General features: G+C 42.9%; 1 protein-coding gene across 1 annotated transcript; it reads right to left on the reverse strand.

Annotated features, from left to right (window-relative positions):
- Window positions 1–10676: 10676 nt before the first annotated feature.
- Window positions 10677–16880, reverse strand: LOC130840218 (keratin, type I cuticular Ha3-I-like). Its single transcript, XM_057715513.1, has 7 exons — window positions 16488–16880; window positions 14835–14917; window positions 13599–13755; window positions 12549–12710; window positions 12329–12454; window positions 11937–12157; window positions 10677–11125 (listed from the first exon to the last, which is right to left on the reverse strand). The coding sequence occupies exons 1-7, from the start codon at window positions 16833–16835 to the stop codon at window positions 10999–11001; spliced, it is 1224 nt and encodes a 407-aa protein (XP_057571496.1). The 5' UTR covers window positions 16836–16880; the 3' UTR covers window positions 10677–10998.
- Between the last annotated feature and the right edge of the window lie 956 nt (window positions 16881–17836).

The following is a 17836-nucleotide window of genomic DNA, read 5'->3' on the forward strand; positions in this document are numbered from 1 at the left end:
AACCTAAATGTCCCACCAATAGATAAGTGGATAATATGTAAAAGATATTACTCAGTCATATAAAAAGAATAAAAATGTGCAATTTGCAACAACTGTATAGACCTAAAGGCTATTATGCTAAGCGAAATAAGTCAGAGAGAGTAAGACAAATACCATACATTCTCACTTATATGTGAAATCTAAAAAAACAAAACAAATGAACAAATAAAACAAAACAATTCAGAGTCATGGATACAAAGACAAAACTGGTGGTTGCCAGAGGAGAAGGGTTTGGGGGCTTGGGAAAAATAGGTGAAGGGAATTAAGACATAGAGACTTCCAGTTACAAAATAAATAATTTATGGGGGTGTAATATACTGCATATGGAATACAGTCACTATTAGTGTAATGATTTTGTATGTTTACTGGACTTGTTGTGGTGATCATTTTGTAATGTATTTGATTGTCAGATCACTATGTTGTACACTTGAAACTACAAACAAAGTTTGCACATTAACTAACCTCAATGAAAAAAGGAAAGAGGAAGGAAGGGAGGGAGGGAAGAAGGAAAGGAGGGGGAGGGAAAAAGAAAGGAAGGAAATGGAGAGCCATTGAAGGTTCTAAGGAGAGGAGTGATATAGTTTATTTCTGATAAGATGTGTTTGAAGGAATTTGGAATCTATACAGGGAAATCATCTGTAGGTCCTTGGAGCTGCAAAACCAGAATTCATGACAGGGATGAAAATGGCAGATATGATCCTAGTGCAGATGTGAGAGCTGGAGAAAGAGCCAAGGGAGAGTGTACAAAGAGAAAAGCAAAAAGGGGCTTAGGACCAAATTTGGGGGAATGTCCCAACCAGAAAGCAGGAGAAGGAAAGAGTCAGATGGAAATGGAGAAATGATGAGAGAAGATGGAGAGAGCCAATTCATGGCATCACAGGAGGCCACAGAGAAGAGAGCTTCAAAGCGAAGATGAAGGTCAAAACTGTCAAGTTCAGCAAAGGGACCTCCTGAGATCAGATCATGGAGAGGGTCTTGGATACACTGACCAGAAAGTTACCAGGATCCTTTCAAGGTCACACAGGTATGCCTACTGTACACAGCACCCATGTTGTTAAAGTAACACTCACACTGAGCTTTGGTAAACTGAGACTTTCACACCCAAAGTTGAGCTGTTCATTATTTAGAAAAGTGCTGCCACAATCAGTTTGTACACCTGATTATAAAGCTTGTGAGCTTTGGCCTTACCAATATAGACTTTTTACAATGTGTTAAGCAGTTTAAAGATGTCAAGCTTGTTTGGGTTTGATGATTCATAATAGTTGGTGATTTAGGACTGATTACCCAAGAAGCATAAGCACTTGGAACTGCCCATGCATATAACTCTACCTCTGTTTTGTCACAAGGCATAAGCTGAGACTTATTTGATATTCTAAAGAGAGATGATGAGGAAAGAATTCAGTTGTGTACCTAGATACATTGCCCAGAGAGGGCAGGGGCTCCTTAGTGTCATCCTAACAGAGGATAGAACAGAACTCAGAGAAGGGTGCTCATAGCAAAGTCCAAGCCACTCGGCTACAGCTGCAGATCGAAGACAAGACTGCTTTGCATTTGGCTCTTCCCTTCCTCCCTTCCACCTCCTAAGGTAGATCCCAAATGCCAAAATAGTTAAAAGAAGAAAAATCTTGGGGCAAGTAATGTCAGGGATCTTAATGGTCATTTCAACCAACCCTCTCATTTTACAAATGGGGAAACTGAGGCTCAGAATGGAGAAATGGCTTGTTTAGGGTCATATAGTTAGAAATCAAATCTGATGATCAAACTGTATTCCCAGCCCCCATCACCATGTTGTAGAAATGTTGAATAATTTCACAACAATCTGATTTGCCATTACCTCAAGGCAGACATCAAAGTCAGTGAGAAAAAATAAAAGCAAAAACAAAATCTTGTCACCCATAGATAGGCTCTGTTAAAGAAGAATGAAGGGTGAGTGTGGAAATAACAATAGAATTCAGCAATACTGAAGTTCCTTGTTTTCTCCCTGATTTCAACTGTTATTTCTACATCAATGACACTATTGTATCCCAACAATTTGGAGGAATTTAGATACAATTGTATCTCATCAGACATAGAATTATATCCCATTAGTTGGAGGAACTAAGAATCACAACTGTTCAAATGATAGTGACCCTACTCAAGAGTTATACGCTTACCCATAAGAAATATCGTCATGACAAAATTTAAAATACGGTTTTAACAGTGAGGACAGCTGAAAGAGAAAAAGAACCACACTACACTGATGACGCTGGATGCTTTTAAGTGGTAAGATTGTGAATGCTTTTTTTTCCCTCTCTATACTTTTTGTTCTCTCCAAATTTTTTTGAAAATATATACATTACTACTGCACAAGAAAAAGAAACAAAATTTACATTAAAAATTCTAAAAGGAAATTCTTACAAGTCCCCTAAAGAAGTAGAGTTTTTTGGTTTTTTTTTTAAGAGCTTAGGTAAGTCTCATGTGCCAATATAATCCATAAAGTGTACTTAAGTTTGTTATTCTGGAAATAAAGTCTCTGTCATGATTGGCATTCACACCCTTGTGATAACTGCTGACATTGCCAATTCCAAAGGTGAGCTATTAAGAAGTGATGCTGGGAAACCAAGCTTCCTATGGGATCAGGTGGCCTGTAGCTCATTAACTGACTGATGTGTGGGTCTGAGCTTCATGTCAAGAGAATGACAGGAGGCACAACCCTTAGGGAAGTGTACTGCCAATTGACTGCCAGCCCATGTCCAAGAAGATCAGGTATTAGGATCATAGCACAGAGCCAGTTTCTTAAAATAGACATCCCCCTACACATATAGAGGGTGATGGACATTCTTTTCTGGAAATGGTATCTAATTCAGATGAAGCCTAGAATCTTAGCATGTTGGAGCCACCAAGGACCTAAGTGGTCATCTCTCTCAACTCATTATTTTACAAATGAGAAAACATTGTCCCAAAGTGGGAAATGACTTAATCTTACACGGAGAATCTGTGAAAGAGCCTAAATTGGAAAAAGGTAAATTAGACTAGAGAAATGAGAGACCAGGGACAAGTCCTTTGTCTCTATGAGAAATTTGGAACTCAGACCACTGAAAAAGACCACATCTCTCAAAAGACAGCACCCTTACTGAAAAGGTGACCTAGAATTTTTTTTAAATATGCTCATTACCACAGGAAGGCTTCTTAAAAAGAAAGAAAGAAAAGAAAAAGACTGAACTGTCTCCTCCTAGGATCTAAATTTAAACATGATGCTACATAAAAGAAGTCAGTCACAAAATACCACATACTGTATGATTCCACTCAAACACAAAATTCAGAATAGGCAAATCTATAGAGACAATGGTGGTTGCCTAGGCTTGTGGGTGGGGAAAATGGGGAGGGGCTACTGATGGGTACAAGATGTCTTTCAGAGTGAAGAAAAGTTCTAAAATTGTGGTAATGGATACACAACTCTATCAATATGTTAAAATCATTGAATTATATACTTTATATAGGTGAATTTTATGGTATAATAATAATATATACAGTTGACCCTTGAACAACACAGCTTTGAACTTCATGGGTCCACTTATACGTGGCTTTTTTTCAACAGTAAATACTGCAGTGCTACACAATTCACAGCTGGTTGAACCTGTGGATGCAGAATCGCGGATATGGAGGAACCACATATACAGAGAGCCAACAACACTCTTAACCCTCTTGAAGGTCAATCATATATATATGGCCATACCTATATTATACTCCAAGAAAGCTATTTTTTTTTTGTTACTGGCTTATTTCACTTAGCATACTGTTCTCAAGGTTCATCCATGTGGCAGCATACAACAGGAGTTCCTTCCTTTTTATTTATTTATTTATATATTTATTTATTTATTTATTTATTTATTTATTTTATTGGTTGTGTTGGGTCTTTCTTGCTCTTCATTGTGGTGCACAGGCTCCTTATTGCCATGGCTTCCCTTGTTGTGGAGCACGGGCTTTAGGTGCATGGGCTTCAGTAGTTGCAGAACATGGGCTCAATAGTTGTGGCACACGGGCTTAGTTGCTCCATGATTGAACCTGTGTCCCCTGCATTGGCAGGCGGATTATTAACCACTGCACCACCTGGGAAGCCCCAAGAAAGCTATTTTTAAAGGAATTCAGAAAGAGAAAATAGAACAGGATAGAAGTAATATTTTAAAAATATAATGACAGAGAATTTTCCACAAGTGTTGAAAAACATGAATTAATTCAAGAAGCACATCACTCCTAAATAGGAAAACAAAACTAGACCCATCCATAGACAAATGTGTGAAGCCACACAAAACTAAAGACAAAGAGGCAATCTTAAAAGCAAAGAGAGAAAAAATAAAAGCATTACCAATAATGGAACCACAGTTAGACTGGCAATAGGCTTTTCAGCATTGACAACAAATCCCAAAAGATAATAGTATAACATCTCCAAAATGCTGAAAGAAAATAGCCATCAACTGTAACCCTATACCAACTAAACCATCATTTAGTATTGACCACTAAGAAAAGACATTTTCAGAGAATAACTGAGAGAATTTATCACTAATGGATTCTACAAGAACTACCAAAGAATGTATTTCTGAAAACAAGAAATTAAAACCAGAAAGGAGAAAGAAAGTGCAAGAAACATTACAAGCAATAAATTGGTAAACACTTAGACAAATGTAAGCAATAACAAAAAAAAATGGCTAAATTTTGGAGTATAAAGACAAGGTAGAACTTAAAAAAATAAAGAACATAACTAAAAACTTCTTTGGACCTTGTTTTATATGCAAGGAGAGAGAGAAGTGTTGCAATTAGACAGCATGAAATCAAGTCTACACATTTAGAAGTTAAGAATAAACATCAAAAGAAGGGGAAACAGATTCAATGCAATCCCTAGCAAATTACCAATGGCATTTTTCACAGAACTAGAACAAGAAATCTTACGATTTGTATAGAAACACAGAAGACCCCGACTAGCCAAAGCAATCTTGAGAAGGAAAGACAAAGTTGGTGAAATCAGGCTTCCTGACTTCAAACTATACTACAAGGCCACAGTGATCAAGACAGTATGGTACTGGCACAAAAACGGAAAGGAAGATCAATGGAACAGAATAGAGAACTCAGAGGTGAACCCACGCACATATGGGCAGCTTCTCTTTGACAAAGGAGGCAAGAATATACAATGGAAAAAAGACAGCCTCTTCAATGAGTGGTGCTGGGAAAATTGGACAGCTACATGTAAAAGAATGAAATTAGAACACTTCCTAACACCATACACAAAAATAAACTCAACATGGACTAAAGACCTAAATGTAAGGCCAGACACTATAAAACTCCTCGAGGAAAACATAGGCAGAACACTCTATGACATACATCAAAGCAAGATCCGTTTTGACCCACCTCCTAGAATCATGGAAATAAAATCAAGAATAAACAAATGGGACTTAATGAAACAAAAGCTTTTGCACAGCGAAAGAAACCATAAACAAGACAAGAAAATCCTCAAAATGGGAGAAAATATTTGCCAATGAAACAATGGACAAAGGATTAACCTTTGTTAATATACAAGTGGCTCATGCAGCTTAATACCAAAAAAGCAAATAACCCCATCCACAAATGGGTGGAAGACCTAAATTGACATTTCTCCAAAGAAGATATGGAGATGGCTAACAAACACATGAAAAGATGCTCAACATCACTAATCATTAGAGAAATGCAAGTCAAAGCCACAATGAGGTATCACCTCACACCAGTCAGATTGGCCATCATCAAAAAAATCTAGAAACAATAAATATTGGAGAGGGTGTGGAGAAAAGGGATCCCTCCTGCACTGTTGGCGGGAATGTAAATTGGTACAGCCGCTATGGAAAACAGTATGAAGTTTCCTTAAAAAACTAAAAATAGAACTACCGTATGACCCAGCAATCCCACTACTGGGCATATACCCAGAGAAAACCGTAATCCAAAAAGAAACGTACCGTAATGTTCATTGCAGCCAGGACATGGAAGCAACCTAAATGCCCATCAACAGATGAATGGATAAAGAAGATGTGGTACATATATACAATGGAATATTACTCAGCCATGAAAAGGAATGAAATTGAGTTATTTGTAGTGAAGTGGATGGACCTAGAGACTATCATACAGAGCAAAGTAAGCCAGAAAGAGAAAAACAAATACCATATGCTAACTCACATATATGGAATCTAAAAAAATGGTACTGATGAACCCAGTGACAGGGCAAGAGTAAAGATGCAGATGTAGAGAACGGACTTGAAGACACGGGAAGGGTGGGGGAGAGGGGAAGCTGGGATGAAGTGAGAGAGTAGCATTGACATATATACACTACCAAATGTAAAGTAGTTAGTTAGTGGGGAGACCAACTCAATGATGGGTGATGACTTAGAGGGCTGGGATAGGGAGGGTGGGAGGGAGTCGCAGGAGGGACGGGATATATGTATAAATACAGCTGATTCACTTTGTTGTATAGCAAAAACTGGCACAACAGTGTAAAGCAATTATACTCCAACAAAGAGCTAAATAAATAAAGAAATAAAAATTTTAAAAAAGGGGAAAGAGGAAATAAAATAAGATGTCAGGAAAGGAGAAAAGGCTAAGCACAGAATAAAATCTTGGCTAATAGAAAGCACAAAATAAGATTTTAAAAATAAATCCACTAGATGAAATCAGTGTGTGCACCTTCAGTAGAGTATGGGAATGGAAGCATATTTCCTAACTCTTCCCTCCAAGAAACTGCAATCTAATAAGAATGGAGCCAGAATGTGATAAAAGGAGAGATATGATGAGTATACAGATCACTGTATCAAAGAACAAAGTGGTAAGTGCTGTAAAAGCTATACAAATAAGTCCAGAGCACTTCCTGTCAGTTGAGTCAGAGCAACTTTAAGAAGGAAGTAGAATTTGCTGAGAGTGGGGAAGGGTGAGGGAGACTCGAACAAATGGAGTTTGTGGTAGGCTGAGCAATGCCCCCACCTCTCAAAGATGTCAGTTTCCTGATCCTGGGAACCAGTGAAGCTGTTACTTTATATGGCAGAAGAATGTTTTAGCTGTGATTAAGATTTTGAGGTGCGGAGATTGTCTTGGATTATTTGGTGGGCCTAATGCAAGGTAGTCTCAAGAGTCCTTGTAAGAGGATCACAGGAGGATCAAAGTATTAGTAGTAGGACATGTGAAGATGAAAGCAACATGATGGATTGATGCAAGGCAAGAGCCACAAGTCAAGGAATGTAGGCAGCCTCTGGACACTGAAAATGACAAGGACATGATTCTCCTCTGAAGCCTCTGGAAGGAATATAACCCTGCTAACACCTTAATTTTAGACTACTGGCCTCCAGAATTATGAGTAAATTTTTATTTTAAGCCACTAAAAAATAAAAGTTAAAAAGAAATCCAAATGTGCCAACAGTAAAATTCTATGTAAATAGACAAAATTCTATTTTTTTCTATTTTTCCTCATTACACATCCAGTGCCCTGGCCACCTCATTCAAAAGGCTCCATCTCCCATCCCTCTCTGTCCCCTTGCCGGGTGTCTTGGTCTGTTCAGGCTGCTATAACCAAATACAATAGACTGCATGGCGCATAAACAATAGAAATCTATTTGTCACAGCCCTGGAGGCTGGTAAGTCCAAGATCAAGGCTCTTGCATATGCAGGGTCTGGGGAGGACCCAGTTTCTGATTCATAGATGGCCGTCTTCTCTGTGTCCTCACATGGGGGGGAGCTCTCTGGGGTCGCTTTTTATAAGGACAGAAATCCCTTTCATGAGGGCTTCATCCTCATGGCTAATCAGCTGCCAAAGACTCCAACTCCTGATACCATCACTTTGGGGGTTAGGATTTCTTTTTGGTTTTTGTTTCTTGGGGGTTTTTTTTTAGAAAAAAAAAATTTTTTTTTTTTTGGCTGCATTGGGTCTTCATGGCTGTGCATGGGCTTTCTCTAGTTGTGGCAAACAGGGGTGACTCTTCATTGTGGTGCATGGGGTTTTCAGTGTGGTGGCTTCTCTCGTTACGGAGCATGGGCTCTAGGCATGCGTGCTTCAGCAATTGTGGCACGTGGGCTTAGTAGTTCTGGCTCGAGGGCCCTAGAGCACAGGCTCAGTAGTTGTGGTGCATGGGCTTAGTTGCTCCACGGCATGTGGGATCTTCCTGGACCAGGGCTCAAACCTGTGTCCCCTGCATTGGCAGGCAGATTCTTAACCACTGCACCACCAGGGAAATCCTGGGGGTTAGGATTTCAACATGTGAGTTTGGGGCACACAAATATTCGGTCTGTAGCATCAGCTTTATTTTTCTTCTTAGTACTTACCACTTGACACAGTCATGCTAGTTTGACTCTTTTTACTGCCTGTCTTCCCTCACTTGAAAAGAAGCCCCTTGGGAGAAGGTCTTAGTTTCATTCACTCTCTGTCCTGACATCTCAGACAGTTCCAGGCACCATGGTAGGTGCATTTTTAAGTGTTAATACTCTATTCATGGAGTTGAATTGAACTTACAGAGAAGGAACCCGAACAACTAATAAAACATTTTTAAGTGCTTATTTTCTCCAGGAATAAGAAAACTGGAAGCTAAAACAACAGGATACCATCATACCCACATTTATTGGCAATATTTGTATCATTGCCTTGTTACACCAGGTAGCAAATCATAGATCATAAACACCAGACTTCAGAACCATGTGTCTTGCCCAGTATCTGAAATGAGTAGTAATACCGAGCTGTACCCAGATATCTCAGAAACCGATTCAGCTTTGTCCTGAGCAAAAATGATTTCCCTGATGCTAAAGAAAGATTTATAGATCTTTTCTGTACTAAAGAAAGCCCTATGGCAGAGACAAGGACTTAGGACAATCTCCCCAAGACCCAGTTCTCCCCAGGACATGGTCCCATCAAACACAGAAACAATATTTTGTTTAATGCTTTATACATACACATGAACAACAAGAACAAAGTGTATTTACTGTGTTGAGAAACTTGACCTCAACTCACAAGGCATAGAACAAGGTGTTTGGGAGACACCTATCCCTGATAAAGGCAACTGCAGGTAACTGTTGGTGAAGTGGTCCCAGCAGGAATGGAGAACTAGGTTGAACAAGGTAATCTGTACAAGGCATGGAGGCGCCTCCTAGAAGTGAACTTGCCCTGAAGGAGGAGGCTGGATTAAGCCAACTGGTCTGAGACATTCTTTTTTTTAAATGATTTTTTTTTTTTTTTTTTTTTTGGCTGCATTGAGTCTTCATTGCTGCATGTGGGCTTTCTTTAGCTGTGGCGAGCAGGGGCTACTCTTCATTGCAATACACGGGTTTCTCATTGCAGTGGCTTCTCTTGTTGCAGAGCAAGGGCTCTAGGTGTGCAGGCTTCAATAGTTGTGGCACATGGGCTCAGTAGTTATGGCTCACAGGCTCTAGAGCGCAGGCTCAGTAGTTGTGGTGCACAGGCTTCGTTGCTCCGTACCATATGGGATCTTCCCAGACCAGGGTTCAAACCCGTGTCCCCTACATTGCCAGGTGGATTCTTAACCACTGGGCCACCAGGGAAGCCCCTGGTCTGGGGCATTCTGAGTACAGTGTCCCTCAATTATCTTGCAGGGTCTCATGCCCAAGGTCTGGAGAAGGAAGCCCCAACATCAACAATCACGGAGTAAGGATTAAAGAACCAGAGTATGAGAACAAGTTAAGACCAGCATTGGAGCAGGCATCATCACAGCCAGGGGAGACAGTGTCGGCCTCACCTCGAGGAGAGACAGCATAACAAGCAATGTAGCCAAAACCTGGGACAGTGGCCTTGCACAAACCACAGCCCTCACAGCTATGGAGACATTGACCTTGGCCAGACATCAGTGGGCACCAGTAAGAGCTGGGCATCAGCATAGCTGTCACTTTTAGCATTGGCAAGGACTTAACCTCCCCATGTGATTCTAGAGAACTTTGAGGGGGAAAGTTCCCCAAATCCAAATTTAGTCTCAGTGAGTAAAAAACTCAAGTGAGAAGAGGAACAATTTAAAAACCTATAGAGTCTTAATCACGTATCAGAGATCCCCCTTTCTACTATTATGAGTTCTTTAGTAGTTCCCAAAAGGAGAGTTTCAGAGATGTTTGGGGTACTAATAGCTTCATCTCTCCCCAGGTGACAATTGTGGAGGATGCTTGTTCAAAATCAGTTTTATTCTCTCATAGTCTCACATCACATGGAACTGACATTCAGAGAACGAGCTCTGGGTTCAGTCCTAACGTTTCTACTTACTACGTCAGTAAGAGAAAAAACTAGTCATGAAGTTCCTGGTACTTGGTTGGCATTTAATAAATGTTGACTCCTATCCTTCTTGTAGGCACTTGGAAAAGAAAAGATGGAATGTTTTAGCAATGTTAGCCATTGTATTTTACTTAGTAAGACCCCATGACGAGTGTGTTTATCATACTCAGATGAGGCCTCTTGCCTTAGTGGTCCCACTGGTTCCCCACTGGCCTGAGTCAGTGCTGAGACTCATTGCGCTTAGTGAATGTTAACTAATGATAATGAGGACCTTTAAGGAGAAGACTAAACTTCTCAGTCTTCCTTTGCTTTCAAGTGGCTTTTATGAGAAGCACATACCCATAGAGTGAACACTTCAAAAAGAATGAATATAAATGAGAATCATCACTGCTTTGCAAGAGGAAAGTTTATTAGGAGATTTACCAAGGGATTTGGAGAACTGCAATACAGATCAAAGCAGCAGAGAGAACCACGAAACACCTTGTGGGACACCTTCACAGCCCAAATCTGTCAGACCATCAGGTCACAGAATAACTACAAGGGAGTGACCTTAAATTAAGAGGATCGGGTGGGCCTGGACATTCTCTTTCCAGACCATGAATGATGGTGATGCTGGTGGTACGGTCCCATGGCTGATGGTTGTCAGAGAGCAGGGCTGGTCCATCGATGTTCCTTTGTCTTCACACAGTCCTCCTGCTGGCCCCGGCTTTCTAGCACCCAAAGGTGTTGCAGGGCCCGAAACGGGAGTGTGGGCCACAAGGAGTGCAGGGATTGGTGACACAGGGCCTGATGGGCTTATCACACGCGTTGGTTGTGGCACAGGGGTTGCACGGCAGCCTGGGACACAGAACCATTAGCTCATCAGCACGAGACAGATAATAAAAAAATAAAGAAAGGGGTTCAACCCAAGGAGACGTGGAACAAGCAGAAACCATTCTCTGACATCTTAGGAAGCCAAGTCTCATTTAGATCCGTCCTTCTACAAAGCTCAGAGATGGGGCAGGAAAGAGCAAAGAAGACTTGAGGTGGAACCCAGTCATCTGTCTATAAGCCTGGAGTAATGGGGGGGAATCTCTTCATCCCTCCAAGCCCCAGTCTCCTCACCTGTAAGACAGACTGATAATACCTACCACACAGATTAGTTCATGGAAATACCGGGTTAGTTGGCAAGTGCTGGGCCCTAGGAGTTTTTGAGTCATCTCCCCTTTTTGATACTCAAAAGCTCATCTATAAGGTGGCTGTACTGATCCCCACTCTTTCTGCCTCCGGGGAACCCAACAAGGATCAATGAAACAATGGATTTGAAAGCATGGGTTAAATCCAAAAAGCACTGTTCAGATACACGTAATGGTGGTTACAGTCTTGTTTTCCCTTTTGCTGAAGGTACAAAGATTTATTTACCCATCAGCATCCAAAAGCTCACTGGTGGGGAAAACAGTCACGTCTCACGAGTATCTTTTGGAAGAGAAAATACCTTTAGGCCAGATAATGACAGCAGTGAATATTCTTCACTTCCCACTACTGAAATATAAAACTCTGGTCTCTACAGACATATTGGCATCTGAAACTTGACCTGCAAAGACTCTGTTTTCTCCTTTGGTAGAACTGTGCATGCACCTTGCAGGGGTACCACCTGCTCTGTACTCACTTGCAGTCCTCGCTCTCCAGCAGCCCCCGGTACGTGTTGATCTCACACTCCAGCCGGGCCCGCACGTCCAGCAGCACCTGGTACTCCTGGTTCTGCCGCTCCAGGTCAGCCCGGATCTCCGCCAGCTGGGACTCCACGTTGTCAATCAGGTACTGCACCTGGGCCAGCTGGGAGCTGTAGCGCGCCTCCGTCTCCGTCAGGGTGTTCTCCAGGGAGTCTCTCTGTCGTGGGGAACGTAAGGAAGGTCACAGAGATGCTCCTTAAAGGGCTTCTCCATAGCTTCCAAACAAGTCACAGGCTCCAAGAGTTCAGGAGAGGAGGGCCCAAAGGACATCCCAGGGACTCTGCCTCCCCGACCTCCTCTTCTCACCAGGAGTCTGAACAATACCCACCAGGTTGTGCTGGGCCTGCAGCTCCACCTCCAGGGCATTGACCGTGCGTCTCAGCTCGATGATCTCCGCCTGGTAGGACTGCAGCTGCTCCGAGCTGGACACCACCTGCTTGTTCAGCTCCTCGGTCTGAAACACCAAAGGGGAGAAGGCGGGATCAGACCCTGCCTGAGGGGCCCTGAGGGGCCGAGGGGCCTGAGCGGCCACGTGCCGAGATGCCCACCTGCCTAGCGAACCATTCCTCCACGTCCCTGCGGTTGGTCTCCACCAGGGCCTCGTACTGAGCCCTGGTCTCGTTGAGCACTTGGTTCAGGTCCACGGTGGGGGCGGCATCCACCTCGACGTTGAAGTGGTCTCCAAGCTGGCTCCGCAGGGTGTTGACTTCCTGATGGAGGAAGAGGAAAGAATGAACCCATAGAAAGAATGCTACACATAAACTCTCTTTGAGGGAGCCCAATGTGGTGGGAAGAAGACTGCATTAGAATTTAGGAAACATGTTTATGTAAAACTTGACTAAGTTACCTCTTGTGATTTGGGCCTCCTGTCTGAGTATCTCCTTGCCTGAGGCTGCCTGATTAAAGATTGCTAATGTTTCTTCTCATTCCAAGATTCTATCCTTTCTTTCTTATTTTCCCTTTGCTCAGTGATAAACCTGGCATGATAACTGGTTTATAACTGTTGCTACTTAAATGCTACTTAAATATAGAGAAACCAGGTTTAATTCATCCCATTACTTCATGTCTTCTACCATCACACACTGTCCATGAGGGGTTGTTTCCTCTTCATCAATACATCTAATGTTTAAGACACACATCTGATATCCTAGTGACACATTCGACCATGAGGTCTGAATCAACTATTATTTCAGTACCTTCGTTTCTCCCATTTTTCCCACCTATCCATCCACCCACCTATCCATCCATCCATCCATCCATTTATCCAGCTTGGGTTCTAATATCTAGGTGACACATAATATAAGGAAGTTTGCTATCTCCTTCCAGTCTTAGTTATTAATGTGGCACCTATTCAGAAGACAACCAATCTATCAAACAGTAGAAAATATTTTAAAGCTCTGGTCCCAAATGGAAATAGATCAGCTGACCACAGTCTTTTAATTAAAAAAGGTAAGCTTCCCCAACAATCTGCCAAGGCTGTTTTGAGCAACCAGCAAAATGTTGTCAGCTCTAGGATGCTTAGCAATGACCTACCTTATCCTGCTCAGGGGAGTTACGGGACTCTCAACATAGGGATGTTGGGGCTGCGACTCTCTCACCTGCTCGTGGTTCTGCTTGAGGCAGATCAGCTCCTCCTTCAGGGACTCCACCTGGGCCTCCAGGTCAGACTTGCACAGGGTCAGCTCATCCAGGATCCTGCGCAGGCCGTTGATGTCTGACTCCACCAGCTGCCGCAAGCCCAGCTCTGTCTGGTACCTGCACACACAGCCAACAGTCGAGGGAGGTCAAAGAGACTTTTTCCTGGACTTTACTTGGCTAACGTGGTCAAATACGTTATATTGTGAAATATTTGAAATTTTTCAAGCCTCTTGAAAGGGGAAATACCACTGTGAAGGGTGAAAAGACCTATTTCCTCCGCTGAGACCCGTAGTGAATGTATTAGCAGGGCATCCCTATATAGTTTAAATCTACCTTTAATTGCATTTGTTCTGATTCCGCATCATAGATTGCTAACAACTAAGCCCTGTCATCTTCCCTCCTCAAGTGAGTTGGTGAAATTCACTAGCCTGCTACGGGTTGTCTCGTCATCCTTTCCAGCTACCCTGAGAAACAATCTGGTATCATGAGAGCAGCACTGAATTAGAAGGCAGTGAGATTCAGCCCTGCCATTAGGACGGTGAATAAGCTCCTTAATCTCTCTGAGCCTCAACTTCCTTATTTGTAAAATGGGAACCAAATTTACATGCCAGGGACACAGTTTTGAGGACATTAGCCCGCTGTGGCCCCCTTTGCCTGGCAAAGCAATAAGGCTATTCTTTTCTACTTCACACCCACTCCCAAAAATGAACATGTCATCAGGCTGGCCTCAAGATGAAGAAATGACATAGGTAACATTACATTGTAAACTGTAAAGTTACATAAAAATGCAATGGATTCTTATGATTGCAATGGTCATACCTAGAAAAACTGATGGATTCTCTGAAATGAACTTTGCCTCCTATTTGTGTCATGTAACTTTTTTCTGATGGGCTGGTAGTAACTAAACTATATTAAGACACCACCGTGAAACACACTTTTAAACTTGATCCAAACATTAAGTTGTTGAAAAAGAGAAAAAATGGATGGTTTCTTGGGCTCCATCGAACTAAACTTAAAACACAGAATTCTCCCTTTCAGTGAGGAAACTAACTGGCATTTAACCTAACTAACCCAATGCAAGAATCCTCCCACTAAGATCTCAGACAGCTTCTGCTTACACACTCCTTGGACAGTTCATCACCTTGCAACTCAGCCTGTCCATTATGAGATTGCTGTGATCATTAGAAAAATCTTACTTGGTTCTGAAGTCATCTGCGGCCAGCTTGGCATTATCAATCTGCACCACCAGCCTGGCATTCTCTGCCTTGCTGCACAGGATCTGGAGACAGGAATAATTGTGAAATGAGTTATGGTAGGAATGAATGCCTCGTAACTTAAAATTAAAAGCTATTTTCCTTCAAATAGACATTCCTTCCAAAGAGCTTTGAGTCTTCTCAGATTCTCAGTTGGGGGATAAAGGGAGGATTCATTAACAGAGCTGATCATTTCAAAGTAAAACAGTGAAGAGGAAATGTGTCCTTGTCACGAATTCTTCTCTTCTTGGTCTGCCTCTGGCTTCCTGCGAGAACTGAACACACCGGGTACCAAGCCTCACGTAGGGTGACCACTGTCCCTGTTTGCTTAGGGGGTCTCGGGATGCTAAACCCAGAAAAACATGAAGCAAACCAAGACAAGTTGGTTATCCCACCCTCACGCTCCTTCATTCCCACCCTGCTGACCTCTCTCTACTCTCCCCTCATATTGTTCTGGACAAGGCATTTACACAGAGCTTCTACCTCTAGCTGGAATGCCTGAGATGCTTACACCCAGCTAGCAAGACCCCCTGCAGAACCCACATTCCCCTTCCTTCCCCAGCTCCTGCAGGAGGTCACTTCCTCCACGTATTCCCACAGTACCTGGCACATAGCCAGTTACACATATTATCACCTTCACTGTGGTCATTTGTTTCCACATCTATCTCCCCTGTTAGACTATGAGCTCCTGATGGAAAGAGACTGTTTTACTCAGTACTTTATCCTTCACTCCAGCACTGTGCCTTGTATTCACTAAATGTGCAAAGATGAATGTATGATCTTCAAATCCCACATCCCCTTTCTGACATTCACTTTACGATAACAGCTGAATGGTGGACAGTCAGTTCTCTCAGAGAATCAAGGGCTTGTGCGATTGAACATAAACTCCTGCTCATCCTGCAAACCCTGCTCAGATATTGCCTCTTCTGGGAGGCCCTCCCTGACCTACACCATGTATCAAGCCCCACTTCTATGCTGTCTCTGTACTTATCCCCACTTCCACGCCTACATTTTTGGCCCTGATTTCTCACTTGTATGCATGCCTGCTCTGTGTATACTAGTGAGGCTTCCAGAGTCAGTGGCTCTCTTGCTTTGTTATAGACATAGTCTCTTGTTACACCTTTAAATATTTGAGGATTCACTCAGGAAACTCCTAGCTTCAAGAGATAGTTCATGAATTATTATTATATGCATTATAATTACATGAATATTTTCTGAATAATTCATATAATTCATAAATCCTTCATATTCCTTGCGTATTATTATGTTTTAATGCTATAGGCTCTGAAAACAAGATTGGGATATCATGATAGGACTAAAGCATCAGATAATCTGGTTTGAGAGAAGAAGCAATGTTAGATTATTAAGACTGACTTTGGTCTAATGCCTTTCCCTCTCCCTAGTCTGTACGCTCCCCTTGTGGGGCATCCCACATAGATTTTCTAAGACGACTTGATGCGCTGTACTTAACGCAATGAAATCTATGTCTTTGTCATTTTCAACATCAGCTTTGAACAGTCAAATCCATTCGGAAGTGGGTATGTCAAATCTGGATAAATAGCTCATCAACTGGCAGTGGGACACCCACCCCCTCACCTTCTGCTGGAGCTCCTCGATGGTCCGGAAGTAGGACTGGTAGTTGGCGCACAGGAGGGGCTCCTGCTGCTGGCTCCGCTCCCGGATGCGGTTCTCCAGCTCCGCGTTGTCCCGCTCCAGCTGCCGCACCTTCTCCAGGTAGCTGGCCAGACGGTCGTTCAGGAACTGCATGGTCTCCTTCTCGTTGCCGTTGAAGGAGCCCTCGCAGTACCCGCTGTAGTTGCCCACAATGGCGGGGATGTTGCAGGCCCCGGGCAGGGTGGCGCCGTGGCAGCTGGAGGGCAGGCAGGGTCGGGAGGAGTAGCTGGAGCGGCAGCTCAGGCTGGGCAGGCAGCAGCTGTAAGGCATGGTGCTGAAGGGAGCAGGGCTCTCAAGGTCAGTTTCAAATCCTGGTTCCTTTTTTCTGATGTAAGCCCTGGTCCTCTCCAGGTCTTTATATTCTGTCAGCAGTGGGTGTGGCAGCCACACATAGCAATACCCCCTTTTGCCCTCTTTACCAATTTTTCCATGTTATTTAGCCACTTCACACGAGTCCTTTACCTCATAAAATGCTTTACTCTGGCTTCTTGCTAAGTCAGGACTCATCACCAATCATGCTGGTTGGTTAAGAACAAGCTTCAAAGTGACCCACCCATTATCTTGCCAACAGCAGCACTTATTCACAGGCTGTTGAGTTGGAGTGACAGCTGTACCCTGTCCTCCAGAGCTGGGGACACTTCTGTGCCTTCTCCTCCTATACAAGAAGAGGTCTGTGGCTCTGGCACCTCATTCTCAGTAAGAACCCAGACTTTCAGTAGGGAATCCTGGAAGCTGAGGTTGGAAAGGACCTATGAAGCCATCCAATTCAATACACCTTTGCCAGATGGAGGCAATTCTACACTCTTCCTAGGGGGCTGCAGGAAGCCCCCCAGGTTTGTTTCTGCTATCATTCAGTGTTCACAGAATGTTAAGAAAATGAGCATCTTGGGAGCACCTACTTTGCAGGAAGACTGTACTACGTGCTTATACACAGTATGACGTTGTTAGAATGGCTTCTGCTTACTGAGCATCCGCTGTGCTAAGCACCTTATATAACGCTATCTCCTTCAGTCCTCACACAACCCTGCAGGGTTTGCCAATGAGGACACCAAGCCTCCGAGAGGTTGTCCAAGTCACAGAGCTCTTGTGTGGTGGGGCCAGCATTCAAACCCAGATCTCTCTGATTCCAATGGCGACACTCTCTCCATCACACTAACCATCTCTCTCTCCAATCTTCTCACTCCTGAGATGCAATGATGCACAAATGGATTGAGTGCAGTGAGGCTCAACCACTACGAGACAATATCCCCTCCTAAATTAGAATTGGCCAA

This window comes from Hippopotamus amphibius, chromosome 17 (assembly GCF_030028045.1).
Source record: "Hippopotamus amphibius kiboko isolate mHipAmp2 chromosome 17, mHipAmp2.hap2, whole genome shotgun sequence".
Lineage (NCBI taxonomy): Eukaryota > Metazoa > Chordata > Mammalia > Artiodactyla > Hippopotamidae > Hippopotamus > Hippopotamus amphibius.